The sequence below is a fragment of the Papio anubis genome, chromosome 1 (assembly GCF_008728515.1).
Source record: "Papio anubis isolate 15944 chromosome 1, Panubis1.0, whole genome shotgun sequence".
Classification (NCBI taxonomy): domain Eukaryota; kingdom Metazoa; phylum Chordata; class Mammalia; order Primates; family Cercopithecidae; genus Papio; species Papio anubis.
Window position 1 is genome coordinate 51704107 of NC_044976.1, and position 16869 is coordinate 51720975.

General features: G+C 42.5%; 1 protein-coding gene across 1 annotated transcript; it reads right to left on the reverse strand.

The window, feature by feature from the left end:
- Window positions 1-4651: 4651 nt before the first annotated feature.
- MAGOH (mago homolog, exon junction complex subunit) lies at window positions 4652-16842 on the reverse strand. Its single transcript, XM_003891908.5, has 5 exons — window positions 16599-16842; window positions 13195-13253; window positions 11207-11317; window positions 6325-6407; window positions 4652-4885 (listed from the first exon to the last, which is right to left on the reverse strand). The coding sequence occupies exons 1-5, from the start codon at window positions 16684-16686 to the stop codon at window positions 4786-4788; spliced, it is 441 nt and encodes a 146-aa protein (XP_003891957.1). The 5' UTR covers window positions 16687-16842; the 3' UTR covers window positions 4652-4785.
- Window positions 16843-16869: the final 27 nt, after the last annotated feature.

The following is a 16869-nucleotide window of genomic DNA, read 5'->3' on the forward strand; positions in this document are numbered from 1 at the left end:
AAGTCCTGGTGCTGTGCTGAGCTCAGAGCTGGTGGAGTTGGGGTGCACACAGCCTAGTGAGATACCAGCTGTGGAGCCAAAGGAGTGCTTATGTCACCAGTACCCCAACCCCAGGCAGCACAGCTCACAGCTCCAGGAGAGACTCCTTTCCCTTAGAGGAAAGGAGAGGGGAAAGTAAAGAGGACTTTGTCTTACAGCTTGGATACCATCCCAGCCACCGTAGAATAAAACACCACACAGAGTCCTGAAGCCCCCCTTGCCAGGCTCTATCTCCCAGATATTTCTGGAGCTACTATGGGCCAGAAGGGAACCCGCTGCTTTGAAGGAGAGGACCCACTCCTGGTAGGATTCATCACACGCTGACTAAAGAGCTGTTGGGCCTTGAATAAACATGAGTAACACCCAGTACTGTGCTGCCTTCAGGTGTGACCCAGTGCATTCCCAGCAATGGTTGCCATAGGGAGAGACTCCTTCTGCTTAAGTAAAAGAGAAGAAAGAGTAAAAAGGACTTGGTCTTGCAACTTGGGTACCAGCTCAGCTGCAGTAAAATAAAGCACCAAGTAGGTTTCTACAGCCCGGACTCCATGCCCTAGCTCGTGGATAGCATTTCTAAACCCACCCTGGGCCAGAAGGGAACCTGCCACCCCAAAGGGTAAGACACAAGGCTGGCTGGATTCACCACCTGCTGACTAAAGAGCCTTTGGGCTTTGAATAAACATCAGCAAAAATCAGGCAATAGTAACCATGGGCCTTGGGCAAGACCCACTACTGTGCTGGCTTCAGGTTTGACACAGCACAGTTCCAGCAGTGGTGGCCACAGGGGTGCTTGTGTCACTCCTCTGCCAACTCCAGGCAGCTCAGCATGGAGAGAGACACCATTTATTTGAAAGTAAGGGAAGAGAACAAGAGACTGCCTGGTAATTCAGGGAATTCTCTCAGATCTTACTCAAGACCATCAAGGCAGTACCTCTGCGTCTACAAGAGTCACAGCATCTCTGGGTTTGGGGTACCCCTTGATGCAGTTACAGCTGCAGTGACCAAATATTTACATCACAACACTCATTTCCCTTTGAGTACTTGGAAAAGCCTTTTGAAGAAGGATGGGTACAAATAAGCCCAAACTGTGAAAATTACAATAAATACCTAATTTTCAATGCTCTGCATTGAACAACACTCACAAACATCAATACCATCCAAGAAAACATGACCTAACCAAATGAACTAAATAAGGCACCAGTGACCAATCCCAGAGTGACAGAGATATGTGACCTTTCAGACAGAGAATTCACTGTCACTGAGGAAGTTCAGTGAAATTCAAGATAGCACAGAGAAGGAACTCAGAATCCTGCCAGATAAATTTAACAAAGAGATGGAGATAATTTTCAAAATCAAATAGAAATTCTGGAGCTGATAAATTCAACTGATATACCAAAGAATGCACCAGGGTCTCTCAACATGAGAACTGATCAAGCAGAAGAAAGAATTAGTGAGCTTGAAGACAGGCTATTTGAAAATACACAGAAGAATTGAAAGAAAAAATAATAAAAAAGGATGAAGCATGCCTACAATAGCCACAAATGGACAAATCTAAGAGTTACTGATCTTAAAGAGAAGGGAGAGAGAAATTAGGATAGAAAGTTTATTCAAAGGAATAATAACAGAACTTTCCAAACCTACAGAAATATATAAATATTCAAGTACAAGAAAGTTATAGAACACCAAGCAGATTTAACCCAAATAAGACTACCTCATGTCATTTAATAATCAAACTCCCAAAGGTCAAAGATAAAGAAAGGATCCTAAAAGCAGCAAGAAAGAAGAAACAACACACAAAGAAGCTCCAATGCATCTGGCAGCAGGCTTCTCAGTGGAAAGCTTACAGGCCAGGAGAGAGTGGCATGACGTTTAAAGTACTGAAGGAAAAAAAACATTTATCCTAGAATAGTATTTCCAGCAAAAATATCCTTTAGACATGAAAGAAAAATAAAGACTTCCTAGACAAACAAAAGCTGAGGGATTTTGTCAACACACCAGACCTGCCCTTCAAGAAATGCTAAAGAGGGTTCTTTAGTCTGAAAGAAAAGGATGTTAACAAGCAATGAGAAATCATCTGATGGCACAAAACTCATTGGGAATAGTAACTACACAGACAAATGCAAAAGATTTTAACACTAATTATGTGTAAACTACTACTCATATCTTGAGTAGCAAGACTAAAAGATGAACCTATCAAAAATAACTTTTCAAAACATAGACAGTATAAGATATAAATAGGGGCCAGGCACGGTGGCTTATGCTCATAATCTCAGCGCTTTGGGAGGCCAAGGCCGGTGGATCGCTTGAGCTCAGGAGTTCAAGACCAGCTGGGGCAACATGGCGAAACCACATTTCTACTAAAAATACAAAAAATTAGTGGGGCATGGTGGCACATGCCTATGGTCCCAGCTTCCTGGGAGCCTGAGGTGGGAGGATCACTTGAGCCTGGGAGGCGGAGGTTGCAGTCAGCCAAGATTGCACCACTAAACTCCAGCCTGGGTGAGATATATAGATATACATAGATATAGATAAAGAGAGAGAAAGAGAGAGAGAGAGAGAGACTGGGCACAGTGGCTCACACCTATAATTCCAGCACTTTGGGAGGCTGAGGTAGGAGGATGGCTTCAGCACAGGAGTTTGAGACCAGTCAGACCCTGTTTTTTTTCTTTTGCTGCTGCTGCTGCTGTTTGTTTTTGAGACAATAAATACCTAATATTGCTCTTGTTGCCCAGGCTGGATTGCAATGGCGTGATCTCGGCTCACCGCAACCTCTGCCTCCCAGATTCAAGCGATTCTCCTGTCTTAGCCTCCTGAGTAGCTGAGATTATAGGCATGCACCACCATGCCAGGTTAATTTTGTATTTTTAGGAGAGATGGGGTTTCTCCATGTTGGTCAGGCTGGTCTCAAACTCCTGACGTCAGGTGATCCACCTGCCTCGGCCTCCCAAAGTGCTGGGATTACAGGCATGAGCCACCATGCCTGGTTTTTTTTTTTTTTTTTTTAGACAGAGTTTCACCCCTGTCACCCAGGCTGGAGTGCAGTGGCAAAAGCTCGTCTCACGGCAACCTCCGCCTCCCGGATTCAAGTGATTCTCCTGCCTCAGCCTCCTGAGTAGCTGGGATTACAGGCGTGTGCCACCATACCCGGCTAATCTTTTATTTTTAGTAGAGATGGGGTTTCACCATGTTGGCCAAGATGGTCTCAAACTCCTGACCTCAGGTGATCCATCCGCCTCAGACTCCCAAAGTGCTGGGATTACAGGGTGAGCCACCGCACCTAGCCAAGAATATTTTTCTACACTAAAGTTATTTTTTGCCTCAGAAAACAAAACAAAAAAGACTTAACACCTGAGGTCCCGTCAGTTCTTTAGAGTGTCGTTTTTTGATGTCTACTTTACTACCAACTTGCTTCATTGCCCCAAGTACCCTTATAGGAGGAGGTGCACTGGAGTCTGGAACCCTGACATCTCAGTGCTGTTCTTAACTTGCCCCATAGTCTTTGAAAGAGTAGAGTCTGGTGGAAAAAGAATGGGTCCAGGAGTCAGGACACTTGGGACCTTGTCCCAGGCTGGCCTGTTTTTAGTGGGGTGAGTTTAGGCTAATCACTTCCCTTCAAATGAGGCTTAGTAAGACCTAGTTCCTTTCAGCAGGTGCAATCTGTTCAACCAGTACTGTGCTTAAGCCACACAATTTAGCAGAAAGAAAAAGTTGTCTACAGGTCTACCTGCTGAACAAATTCCCACACTATCTATACAACTTGGCCTTGGTCCTGAATGGCTGTTGGTATTCTGATTTTAAAATGGATTAATGGAAAACTTTTCTGAGACCAGACATTTTATCCTGTATCATGTAAGAAACCAAAGCATTTTCCCCCACACTGAAATACCTATGAAAACCTAAAATATTTGTATCTATAAAAGTTGATTTTAAAAACTCCAACCACTATACTATTTCATACCTAAATCATCAAACCAGTGTTAAATTTCTTTAATGGTATTAATCCTTTTTTTTTTTTTTTGACATGGAGTCTCGCTCTGTCACCCAGGCTGGAGTGCAGTGGTACGATCTTGGCTCACTGAAGCCTCTGCCTCCCGGGTCCAAGCAACTTTCCTGACTCAGCTTCCTAAGTAGCTGGGATTACAGGCTCACGCCACCACGCCCAGCTAATGTTTGTGTTTTTAGTAGAGACAGGGTTTCACCATGTTAGCCAGGCAGGTCTTGAACTCCTGACCTCAGGCGATCTGCTGGCTTCGGCCTCCCAAAGTGTTGGGATTACAGGTGTAAGCCACCACATCTGGTCTAATTTTACATTTTTTTGAATCATTATCCAAATAGGGTCCAAACATTGTATTACGTGTCTCTTAAGTCTCCTTTATAAGCTCCCATTCCGTTTCCCTTGTAATTTATTGAAGAAACCAGATCATTTGCCATTTCTTCTCAATATGGCTGATTGAAGTCCCACTGTATTTTTAAAACATGTTCCTGTATTCTCTTATTTCCTATAAAATGGTAGTTATATCTAGAGTTGATTAGACTTGATTTTGGGGCAATACTTCACATAGAATGTTAGTGTTTTACAAAGTAATTGAGAAGAGTTCATATGTTCAGATCTTTATAAAATAATAAAAATTGGATTTTATCACTTATTTATTAAAGACAATCAATTATAGTTTATAAAAAAATACTGCCCTGATATACACAAAATTTTCTACTCCCACCCACTCCCCCATGTCCACACCAATATTCAGTCTAGATTGGTTTAATCTTGAAGTGTAATCCAATAAGACTGAAGACCAAACACTTCAGGTCCTGGACAAGATAATAAAATACTCGTAAGCCTTCTGGATCCCTAAAATGCAAAAGGAAAAAAAAAAAAGTTTAAAACATTGAGATAAAACTGGCGATTTCTCTATCAAGATGTTCCTTGCAAAGGAACATTAAAACTTTGCATTACGGCATTAAAACTTTGACCAATCAAGTGTCCCTAAAAAAGGAAAAGACTATATATTAAAATGGTATATTATGAGGTAATTTAAATATGCTGAGTTTTTAATATAGGGAAATGCTTACATTAAGTGAAAAAATATAATTAAAATAATCAACTGTATTTTTTATGCTTTTTAAAAAGTATATATTCTATTAATGCACAGAAAAAAAGACTAAAAAGAAACACTGCAAGATATTAATAAGGGTTGTCTGATTGATAAGATTGTGGATGACTTTCCCCTTTCTACTTTTCTACCTTTCCTGTATTTTCTACAATGAGCATGTATTACTTTCAGAGTTAGGAACACTTTTTAAAAAAGTAGTAGTACTAAGCAGGACCAAGAGGTTGAAGATTACTGTGGCATTACTGGCTAAGAAGAAGGGAGAGTGTCCAAAGGAAGACAATCATGCCCAACATTTGCTAAAAGTGAGCCGTATCTAATCCTGAATCCTCAAAACTTAAGAGCCAAAGAAGTTGCCAAATTCTAAGGATTCTTTGTAGTACATAGGTTCATGCCTCAACTTGATAATCTACCCCACTGACAACATGAATTTTAAAATTTTTATCCCTTTTCAACAAACCAATGCTTTTGTAAAAAATAATAAATTTAAGGCCAGGCATGGTGGCTCACGCCTATAATTCCAGCACTTTGGGAGGCCGAGGCAGGCAGATCACCTGAGGTTGGGAGTTCGAGACCAGCCTGGCCAACATGGTGAAACCCCGTCTCTACTAAAAATACAAAAAAGTTAGCCAGGTGTGCTGCCAGGTGCCTGTAGTCCAAGCTACTTGGGAGGCTGAGGCAGGAGAATCACTTGAACCCAGGAGGCGGAGGTTGCAGTGAGCTGAGATTGCGCCACTGCACTCCAGCCCAGGTGACAGTGTGAAACTCCATCTCAAAATAATAATAATAAATTTAAAATCAAATAAAATTTAGATCCTAAAAAATGTCAAGTTTCACTGAAGTCAGATTTTAAGATGTGCCAGTCTGAACAGTCACACTGAGAAAGCTATTCAGACTCGGTAACTCTACAGTTTATCATGAGCACTCTTTAGGCATATTCCATTTTTTGTTCTGGCTGCTCCTATGCATTAATCTGTATGTGTGTGTCAACAAGAAGAATGCAGTAGCAGCAAGTTTTCAAAAATAATTTGGGGTCCCTCCCTAACAAGGAGGACAAAGCTGCCCACCTGCATTTTGCATTTGCCCCAGATCTTCCCATAATGGTCCCAATTTGGTTAAGGTTTCTTACCAAACTGCTCCAAAACAGACACAACTGGATGTAAAGATCATGCACACTTACTTGGATTGATTGACATCAATAAGGGAACCAATTTTTGATGTTGTAAAAGAAATGTGTTCATCTCCAATGACGATTTCAAGCTCCTAGAAACATTTTAGAAAATCTAAGTAGAATTGGCTTATTCATCAAACACACAGAAGGATTAATCATTTGCCAAATCACACAAACTTGACTACAGACGGTCACAAAAACAAGGGCAGTTCATTCTGAGCACTGAACTGTGCTGGACACTAGAAACAAGAGATAAATACAGCTCATATTTAAAAGAAGTTGTACCCTCAAGGCTCTGCCATTTCTCAGATTTGGAAAAATCTACGTAGGTCTTTTTTTTTTTTTTTTTTTTTCCTGAGACAGTCTCGTTCTGTTGCCCAGGCTGGAGTGCACTGGCATGATCTCGGGTCACTGCAACCTCTGCCTCCCAGGTTCAAGTGATTCTCCCGCCTCAGCCTCCTCAGTGGCTGGGACTACAGGCGCCTGCCACCACGCCCTGCTAATTTTTTTTTGTATTTTTAGTAGAGACGGGGTTTCACCATGTTAGCCAGGATGGATTTTTTGGTATTTTTAATAGAGACAGGGTTTCACCATGTTGGCCAGGCTGGTCTCGAACTCCTGACCTCAGATGATCCGCCTGCCTCGGCCTCCCAAGTGCTGGGATTACAGGCATGAGTCACTGCGCCCAGCCTATGTACTATTTTGTATGAGTTTTCATCATCAACAATGTGGAGTAACATGAATATATCTATGTTTTAAAAATACCGAACGATTGGACTGGGTATGGTGACTCACACCTGTAATCCCAGCACTTTGGGAGGCCAATGCAGGAGAATCACTTGAGCCCAGGAGTTTAAGACCAGTCTGGGCAACTTGGCAAAACCTCATCTCTACAAAAAATACAAAAACTAGCTGGATGTGGTGGTGTGCATCCGTGGTCCCAGCTACTACAGAGGCTGAGGTGGGAGGATCCCTTTACCCCAGGAGGTCAAGGCTGCAGTGAGCCATGATCTCATCACTGTATTCCAGCCTAGGAAACAGAGTGAGACCCCGTCTCCAACAACAACAAACAAAAACAAAAACTAAAGGATCTAACCTATCTAGGCAACTTCCAGACCTTAGGTTTGATCCCCACTTTGTCACTCCCTACCTGTATGATGGTGGGTCTCAATTTCCAAACAGTGACATGAGTACCACAAACCTTCAAAAAGTATCTATGTGTAGCCTGCTGGGTGCTCGGTATTGTTCTCAGTGCTCAGGACAGATAAGTAAAACCAAGCAAACCAAAGATCTCTGCCCTGTGGAATTTATATTCTTGTGAGCCCTACTTACTTTTTCTTCTTTTTGATTCATGTATACTTTTTGTTATAATTCAATCAGAAAATAGAAAAAGCTGAGATGTTTCCAATACTCAGATTTATAAATTATTGCCATACTTGTGTCAGATTTTTTTTTCAAAGAAATAAAATACTACAAAATTTATGTCTATCTTCCATTCTGTTCTCCCTCCTGTATGCCCCGATTTGTTCCATTCTTGTTTCAGGTTTGGTAGTATGTTTTCACTTACTTCTTTTTAGATACAGGGTCTCACTCTGTCACTGAAGCTGAAGTGCAGTGGTAGGATCATAGCTCACTGTAACCCTGAGGTCCTGGGCTCATGCCATCCTGCACCTTTAGCCTCCCGAATAGCTAAGACTACAGGTATGCGCCACCATGCCCAGTTAATTTTTAGGGTTTTTTTTTTTTTTTTTTTTGTAGAAAAAAGGTCTCACTGTGCTGCTCAGGCTGGTCTTGAGCTCCTGGCCTCAAGCCATCCTCCCACCTTTGCCTCCCAATTTAGAAAAAAAGTGCTGGGAATGTAGGCATGCGTCACTGCGCCTGGCCTAGACGTGATAGTGTGTTGTAAAATTTTTACAAAAATGGTCATATTATACATACCTTTTGCATTTTTCATTCCACATTGTTTTTGAGATTTATCAATGTTGAGTTACACAGATCTAGCTCATTAGTTTTAAATGCTATAGTATTCCATTTCCCTACTGAAATGAATTTTTGTTCCTATAAACAATGTAGCAAGAATATTCTTCTATACATCTCCTTATACATATGTGAAAATGTCTCCATATAATTCCTAGTATTTTAAATGTTCCCAGATACCACAAAATTACTCCCTAACACGGTTATACTAATTTTACTCTCACTCTTTTCTCGTATCATTTTTTAAACTCGGCAGATTTTTTCTGTTGTTATTCTAATGGGTCTGAAATGGTATCTCACTGTTGTTCTTTCATTTTACAAATGAAGCTGTAAATCTTTTCACATTTATTAGCCACTTGTTTGATCTTGTAAGTTATTCATAACCTTTGTACATTCTGCCACAGGACTGTCTTTTTATTACTTTCTAATTCTTTATATATTCTGGATAGAAAACTCTTGCCAGTTTTATGTTTTGCAGATACCTTCTTCCAGTCTATGGCTTATCTTTCAACTTTATCTTGCCATCTTTTGTCAAACCTAAGTTGTAAAGAAGTCAAATTTACCAATCTTACCCCTTAAGGAGTTTTAAAAACTCCTTCTCTATCCATAAATAATAAAAGATAGTCTATATTCTGTTTAAAATTTTTGATTTCTATAGCCTAATTTAAAAACATTCCATAAATATATTGTCAGCTGTCCTGGTACAATTTGTTAAATAACTCATTCTTTTCCCATTAATGTGAAAGTCCACCTCTGTAGTACGCTGTTCCAAGTTTCCATATATTCATAAGTTGGTTTCTGGGCTGTCTATGCTATTCCATTGGTTTAGCTGTCAATTCCCGAGGCAATATCATACTATAAATGACCACAGTTTTATAAGCAATCTCCAGTATTATTTTGGCTACTCTTGCCTCTGATTTTCCATGAATTTAATGCTTATTCTATTTGATTTTAAGCGGAAAAACCCTACTGCGATTTTCATTTGAATTAAGAGTGAATTTATAAATTACTTTGTTGAAAACTGACATCTATATGATACTGAATCTTCCCATCCACAAAAACGATACATATTTTTGTCCTTCTATAAAGCCCTTTCAAGTTTTGTACATCTTGTTAAATGCATTCCCAAGTTATTAACTTTTCTTGTAATTATTAATGGGATTGATTTTAATTACAGTACCAATGGCTTATTGCTGGTATAAAGGAATATGCCCTTCCCTCTTCACAGAATTGTTGTGATGGTTGAACGAGCTAACAGAAATAAAAATTTTATAAATGGTAAAGCAAAATACATATATATGATATTACTGAGATTCCTTGAACATAAATTAAAGTTAACTTTAGTAAGTACTGAGGGTAGGATTTTTTTAAAAAACTCTTCTTGAAGGGTTGGTCCATCATTTTGAGGTTATTAGGCATGAGTTTATATGGGTTTTCATATTAATTTAACAAATTATTATTGGGCTTTTACTATACATGGGCACTATTTTAGTCACTGGAGATATAGCAGTGAAAAAATTGAAAAGCAAGTAAGACAATTTTAGACAATAAATGCTACAAAGACAACACATATTGTGATGAAACTGAAAGCAAAAAGAAAACACACACACACACACACACACACACACACACACACACACACACACACAAAGACAGCACAACAGATCTTTTTCTTAATGATGGGAAGAGACTTCTTAGATTGAATGGACAGGCAAGATATCACTGAGGAACCGACTTTTGAAGACCTCAATAATAGAGAGAGTCTTGTACAGAGTTAAAGGAAGAATATTTTAGGCAGAATGTGGCAAGTGCCAAGGCCCTGAAGTAAGAACCACCTAGGTATTTCTGAGGAACAGAAATAAAGCTAGTAAGGTTTGAACACCATGACAGACTGGAAGCATGGTAAAAGATAAGGTGGGAGATTAAATTTTAAGTACAGTGGGAAGCCATTGGAGTTTAAATCAGTGGAATACATAAGCAAATTTACATTTTTAAAGATCACACGGGTCAGGCGCGGCAGCTCACGCCTGTAATCACAGCACTTTGGGAGGGCAAGGTGGGCGGATCACCTGAGGTCAGGAGTTCAAGACCAGCCTGGCCAACATGGTGAAATCCTATCTCTACTAAAAATACAAAAATTAGCTGGGCATGGTGGTGTGTGCCTGTAATCCCAGCTACTCGGGAGGCTGAGGCAGGAGAATCACTTGAACCCAGGAGGTGGAGGTTGCAGTGAGCTGAGATCATGCCACTGCACTCCAGTCTGGGCGACAGAGCGAGACTCCGTCTCGGGGGGGAAAAAAAAAAAATTACATTGGCTTTCAGGATGGAAAAATGGATGGTATGGAACAAGAGGAAAAACAAGGGAACCTATTAGAAGTCCAGAAGTCTGGATTAGGATGGTAGCAGTCAGAGTGAAAATACCTTTTCTGTTAATTCAGTTCAATATGATAGTGGCTTTTATTTTTTAGTTAACAAAACGGTGCTCGGAATGAATATATAATGTATATAAATACACATGAATTTAAATACATATACTGAATTATTTGTATGATTTTCCTTTCATTAGATTGGTGAAATAATCATGTTCTATTTTTCTTTGTATCTCCACAATGCTTTGTCCATAGTAGTTAGTAAATGAGATAGGCAGCAAAAGCTTTAAGTGGAGGAGGGAGTGTGGGGGGTCCTAAGAAGAAATTCAAGGCTGGGTTCTTGGTGGCCAGCAGCACTTGTTCTCTCTGTTCCTTCCTGTGGGATTAATGCTTCCTTAGACCAAGGTGCTGGCAATCTGCTTTCTGCAGGGCTGACCACCACCACCACCACCATCACACACACATGCACACAGTTTCACTATCATATGCAGAGCACTAAACCTCATCTTATTTGTAAGATTTCTGCACTACAGGATAATCAATACCTGCCGGCCCACTCGGTCAGGAGGAGGCCACAATGCATCATCCTCTTTGGTAATTTCACTGTCATCGATTATTCTCTTCAGTTCCTCCATCACGCTTTTATGTACATAAGCCTGAAAGCAAGTTAAAAGACAAAATGTATGTTGTATCCTTAAGCAGTGCTTTGACTCAGATAGTGATGGAAGATAAAAATAACTGTTCCTGCAGACTTATTTCTGGCATCTCCTTAAGTGGGAAGACATTCATGCTCAACCTCGGCATGATGCAGGTGAGGGACAGGGTCAGAAGTATCTAATAAACTGCACCTCAGTCCCCCATCTAGCTGTTACTACCTCCTGGTACATCCTGTTCACATGGCCCTTCTGCCTGTCCACACAGCCAACTCACAAAGAAACCCAAAATAGATCTGTGAATGCCCCCTGCTATGGTTTGAATTTTTGTGTCTCCTCCAAAATTCATGTTGAAATTAATCCCCAATGCAACAGTGTTAATCGATAGGGCCTTTAAGAGTTGACTGGGCCTTGAGGGCAGAGCCCCCATGGATAGGATTAGTACCTTAGGAGACAGCTTAAGAGAACTAGCTGGCCCCTTGCTTGTTCTTTCACCATATGAGAACACTGCATTCATCCCTTCTGGAGGATGCAAAAACAAGGCACAGTTGTGGAAGCAGAGACTGGGCCCTCACTAAACACTGAACCTGCCAGTGCCTTGATCTTGGACTTCCCAGCCTCCAAAACTGTGAGAAATATATTTTTACGGCTTAAAAATTACCCAGTCTCAGGTATTTTGTTATAGCAAAACAAAAGAGACAGCAACACCTACATGCCCTGGTTTATTTTTTTTTTGAGACGGAGTCTCACTCTGTGGCCCAGGCTGGGGTGCAGTGGTGCAATCTCGACTCACTGTAAGCTCTGCCTCCTGAATAGCTGGGACTACAGGCACCCACCACCACGGCTATATTTTTTTGTATTTTCAGTACAGACGGGGTTTCACCGTGTTAGCCAGGATGGTCTCGATCTCCTGACCTTGTGATCCGCCCACCTTGGCCTCCCAAAGTGCTGGGATTACAGGCGTGAGCCACCGCGCCCGGCCAGTTATTCTTAACTAGGTAATACGCTCCTGAGGAGCAAAATGTATTTGAAAAGATATGCCTGTGTAAAAAAATAGTGAGAATGTTGACATGTGTGAATAAGCATGAAACTGATAGCTAAAACAACAGTATGAAAAATATATGCTAAGACATTTTCAAAGGTGGCAGAGTGGTTAAAAGAGTAGCTTTGATGAAGCCTTAATGATGTAGTAGAAATCACAGAGAGGAGAATACAAACTTTATTGGGGAATTCCTTTAATTGGGAATTCCTGCTGTATCTCTTACTAGCAGGGGTAACTCTGAACAAGTCTCATAATTGATATCTGGGCCTTTATTTTCTTATTTGTAAGGGGGCTATAATACCCTCCCCCATCACATGGGCTTATAATCAGGGTTAAATAAGATGCCATGCCTGACATCTAACATGCATTCAACGATATCAACTGCTTTCCCATGCTCCCTTTCCCACTCAGATGCAAATTAAATAGCTCTCCATTGTGTACTATGTGCCAGGGAATATACAGAGCACTTTAAGTATAACACATTTAATTTTATGACAGCACTTGGGAGTGGGAGGTAGCTTTTATTTTCCCTGTTTTTGCAGGTGAAGAAACAGAGACTTAATCAAGTTCAGCCAGGAACTTGCCCACTGTCACATGAGGTAGTAAGCAGCAGACTCAGGGTTCAAACCAAGGTATGTCAATGGTTACCAGTAATTGATTCCACATTGTAAAATAAAAAAATCCCAACTAAAAGATGATTTGGGAAATAATCCAGAAGCTGTCTACAGACATGTGTCTCTCTCCCTGTTCTTTACCTTTCAATACTACTAGATACAACAAAAACAATGCAAGACAAAAAGCTGAAATGTAGAAAATGAAGGCCTCTCAGAAGGCATACCTCTTTTCTGATCATGACATCATTCTTGTAATTGCTGTTGTTGGCATATCTTAACTTCCCTGTGGGGACAAAAGCCAAATTCAACATATAATAAAAACACGAATAAAGCATCAATGCCATACCAAGACTATCGGCAGTTGCCTAAAATGTATCCAACTTGCTCAAAGTGTCTAAGACATTTATTATTTACTCTTAAGGTAGTTCAACAATACTAGTCTTTCAGTTCTTCACTTCAGGCTTAAACAGCCAAATATACAGCTGACACTCAACTACTGCAAAAAGCAGCTCAGGTGAGGTAAAAACACAGGCAGGCTCTTTTCTGACTTTGTCGAATCACATTTTTGCAGGTGAATGTCCTGAAAACAGGCAGAGTAAATGATAACTTACCAGCACATAGGACCTCCTGAGGCTCAAATGAGTTGTGAAAACATTTTGAAAACTGTAGGATGCTGTTTACATATATTATCATGTGACTGTGCCACACTCTATTTCTGTGATGGAAAAGTTGTTGCTTTTATCACTGAGCACATTTGGTACACAAGACCCTTTGTCCATGTGTGCGTCTAACAGGTTAATGTGAATACATGGTGGGGATGAGGAGAAGATAGAAGGAAACAGAAGACATGTAGACTAGAAGACATACATGTGAGATGAGCCCAGTGAATTTATTCCAACAGTCTCTGTGCTGTCTCTCTGCCTCAAGTTTCTTCACATTCAGTTCACTGTCCATACAGTGGACAAGGTGATGTGGTAACAGATCTATCAGATTAGGTTACTCTAATACTTTGATAAAGTCAATGGCTTTCCGTTGCCTTCCTGGTTAAAATCCGGCCGGGCGCGGTGGCTCACGCCTGTAATCCCAGCACTTTGGGAGGCCGAGGCGGGCGGATCACGAGGTCAGGAGATCGAGACCATCCTGGCTAACACGGTGAAACCCCATCTCTACTAAAAATGTAAAAAATTAGCCGGGCGTGGTGGCGGGCGCCTGTAGTCCCAGCTACCTGGGAGGCTGAGGCAGGAGAATGGCGTGAACCCGGGAGGCGGAGCTTGTAGTGAACCCAGATCGCGCCACTGCACTCCAGCCTGGGCGACTGAGCAAGACTCCATCTCAAAAAAAAAAAAAAAAAAAAAAAAAAAATCCAAACTCCTCAACATGGCATACGGCTAAGCAAAGCCCCTGCCTGCTTTTCCAGCCTCACTCCTGCAATATTCTTCTCTCACACAGCTGGAGTCGAACAACTTGGTTTCTGCCTGAAACATCCCAAGCACTTTTTGGTTTTCAGCCTCTTTGCATGTTGTCTAAAATGCCTTCTTGACTCTTCTTGGTCTCCTAACCAATACCTCACATCCCCTCCTCCCATCATTTTATGTAGGAAGCCTCCTCTGACCCTCAGGCTTGGCTAGGTGCCCCTTCTCTGCTGCAAGTCTCCTCTGTTTCTTTTTACCACAACACCTAATACGCTGTTTGGTCCCTGCTTACAAATCCATCTCCCTCACAGTCGGGGCCTGTCAGATACATCTTTGTAGCCCGCTTAATGGATGTTTTCTGTCATCTTTGATTCCTCTTTCCTTCACCACAGTGCTTCCGCCAAAAAAATCCTATCAACGATCAAAGTCCAGTTGATTCTGCCTCCAACAGTTTCCTAAATCTTTCTCTCCATTTCTACTATCTCTGTAGTCCCAACCGACATCTTTTTTTTTTTTTTTTTTTTTTTTTTTTGTGACACAGTCTCGCTCTGTCACCCAGACTGGAGTACACTGGCACTATCTCAGCTCACTGCAACCTCCGCCCCAGGTTCAAGCGATTATCCTGTCTCAGCCTCCGGAACAGCTGAGATTACAGGCGTCTGCCACCACGTCCGGCTAATTTTTGTATTTTTAGTAGAGGCGGGGTTTCACCATGTTGGCCAGGCTGGTCTCGAACTCCTGACCTCAAGTTATCTGCACACCTCGGCCTCCCAAAGTCCTGGGATTACAGGCGTGAGCCACTGCGACTGGCCCCCAACATCTTTCTTGTCTTGACAACAGTCTCCTAATCAATAGCCCTGTTTTCACTGTTGCCCATTTCGCACCCAATAACCAGAATGCTTTTTCAAGAACAGATCACATTTCTTCTCTGCTTAAAACCTTCCAAGCCCGGCCAGGCGCGGTGGCTCACGCCTGTAATCGCAGCACTTTGGGACGCCGAGGCCGGCGGATCGCCCGAGGTCAGAAGTTCGAGACCAGCCTGGCCAACCTGGTGAAACCCTGTCTCTACTAAAAATACAAAATTAGCCGGGCGTGGTGGTGGGTGCCTGTAATACCAGCTACTCGGGAGGCTGAGGCAGGAGAATCGCTTTAACTCGGGAGGCGGAGGTTGCAATGATCCGAGATCGCGCCATAGCATTACAGCCTGGGCAAAAAGAGCGAAACCCGTCTCAAAAAAAAAAAAAAAAAAAAAAAAGCCTTCCAGGTCCAAACTCTTTACCATGGTCTATAAAGATCTACAAGGTGCGGCTCCTACTACCTATCCGACATCATCTCCTGCCATCTCCCAGCTCACCACTCTTCAATCACACTGACCACCTGAGACATGCCTAAGCTCATTCCCGCCCTGCAGCCTTGACTTCTGGTATTCCCTTTGGGTAGAATGGTCTTCCTTGTGAGCTTCACAAGGCTGGGTCCTTCTTGCTAATTAGGGCTCAGCTGCAATATACCATTAGAGCTCTCTAATGGCCAACCTATCTAAAAGCAGCCCATCCAGCGATTATTCTACCATATTTTCTGACCACTCACTGCTATCTGGAATCATCTTTTTTTTTTTTTTGAGACGGAGTCTCGCTCTGTCGCCCAGGCTGGAGTGCAGTGGCCAGATCTCAGCTCACTGCAAGCTCTGCCTCCCGGGTTCCCGCTATTCTCCTGCCTCAGCCTCCCGAGTAGCTGGGACCACAGGCGCCGCCACCTCGCCCGGCTAATTTTTTGTGTTTTTAGTAGAGACGGGGTTTCGCCGTGTTAGCCAGGATGGTCTCGATCTCCTGACCTTGTGATCCGCCCGTCTCGGCCTCCCAAAGTGCTGGGATTACAGGCTTGAGCCACCGCGCCCGGCCTGGAATCATCTTTTTATGATCTCTCTCCCAGCAATAAAACACAAGTTCCACGAGAGAGGAAGTTTGTCTATCTTCGCTGTCGTATCCCCAAAGAGTGGAACAGAGCCTGGCACACAGTGGGCGGGCGTTCAGCCAACGTTTGTTGTATGGATAAAACGACGCCGTGGAGCAGACACAGTGGCGCTCCTTTCAGATCCGCACTGCACAGGTCTCAGCCCCTTCCTCCTCTAGTTCCCCACAGATTTCCGACCCTCGGCCTCCCCACTCGCCCGCCCCAAGGCCTGGTCCCGCTCCCGGCGGGCGGCAGGCTGCTTTTACCGTCCGGTCGGAACTCAAACTCCAGGAACTCGTGGCCGAATTTGCCCTTGTGCCCCACGTAGTAACGCAGATAAAAGTCACTCTCCATGGCTCCCAAAAGACAACCTAGCCTGAACTTCCAACAGCAAGCCGCACTGCTGCGGTCTGCGCCCGACACTGACGTTTGCAGCGGCGCGCGGAAGTGACGTCAGATTACGCCGTCGCGTAATGGGGGGGGTTCCTTCTAGCTAACCTATTCGCCCGGAAGTGACAACAAGACTGCCACACCCCC

Coding starts and splice junctions, on each gene's coding strand:
- MAGOH (XM_003891908.5), bottom strand. CDS start 16,686: ATGGAGAGTGACTTTTATCTGCGTTACTACGTGGGGCACAAGGGCAAA. Junction 13,254..16,598: donor GTTTGAGTTCCGACCGGACG/GTAAAAGCAGCC, acceptor TTGTCCCCACAG/GGAAGTTAAGATATGCCAAC. Junction 6,408..11,206: donor CTGACCGAGTGGGCCGGCAG/GTATTGATTATC, acceptor AAATGTTTCTAG/GAGCTTGAAATCGTCATTGG.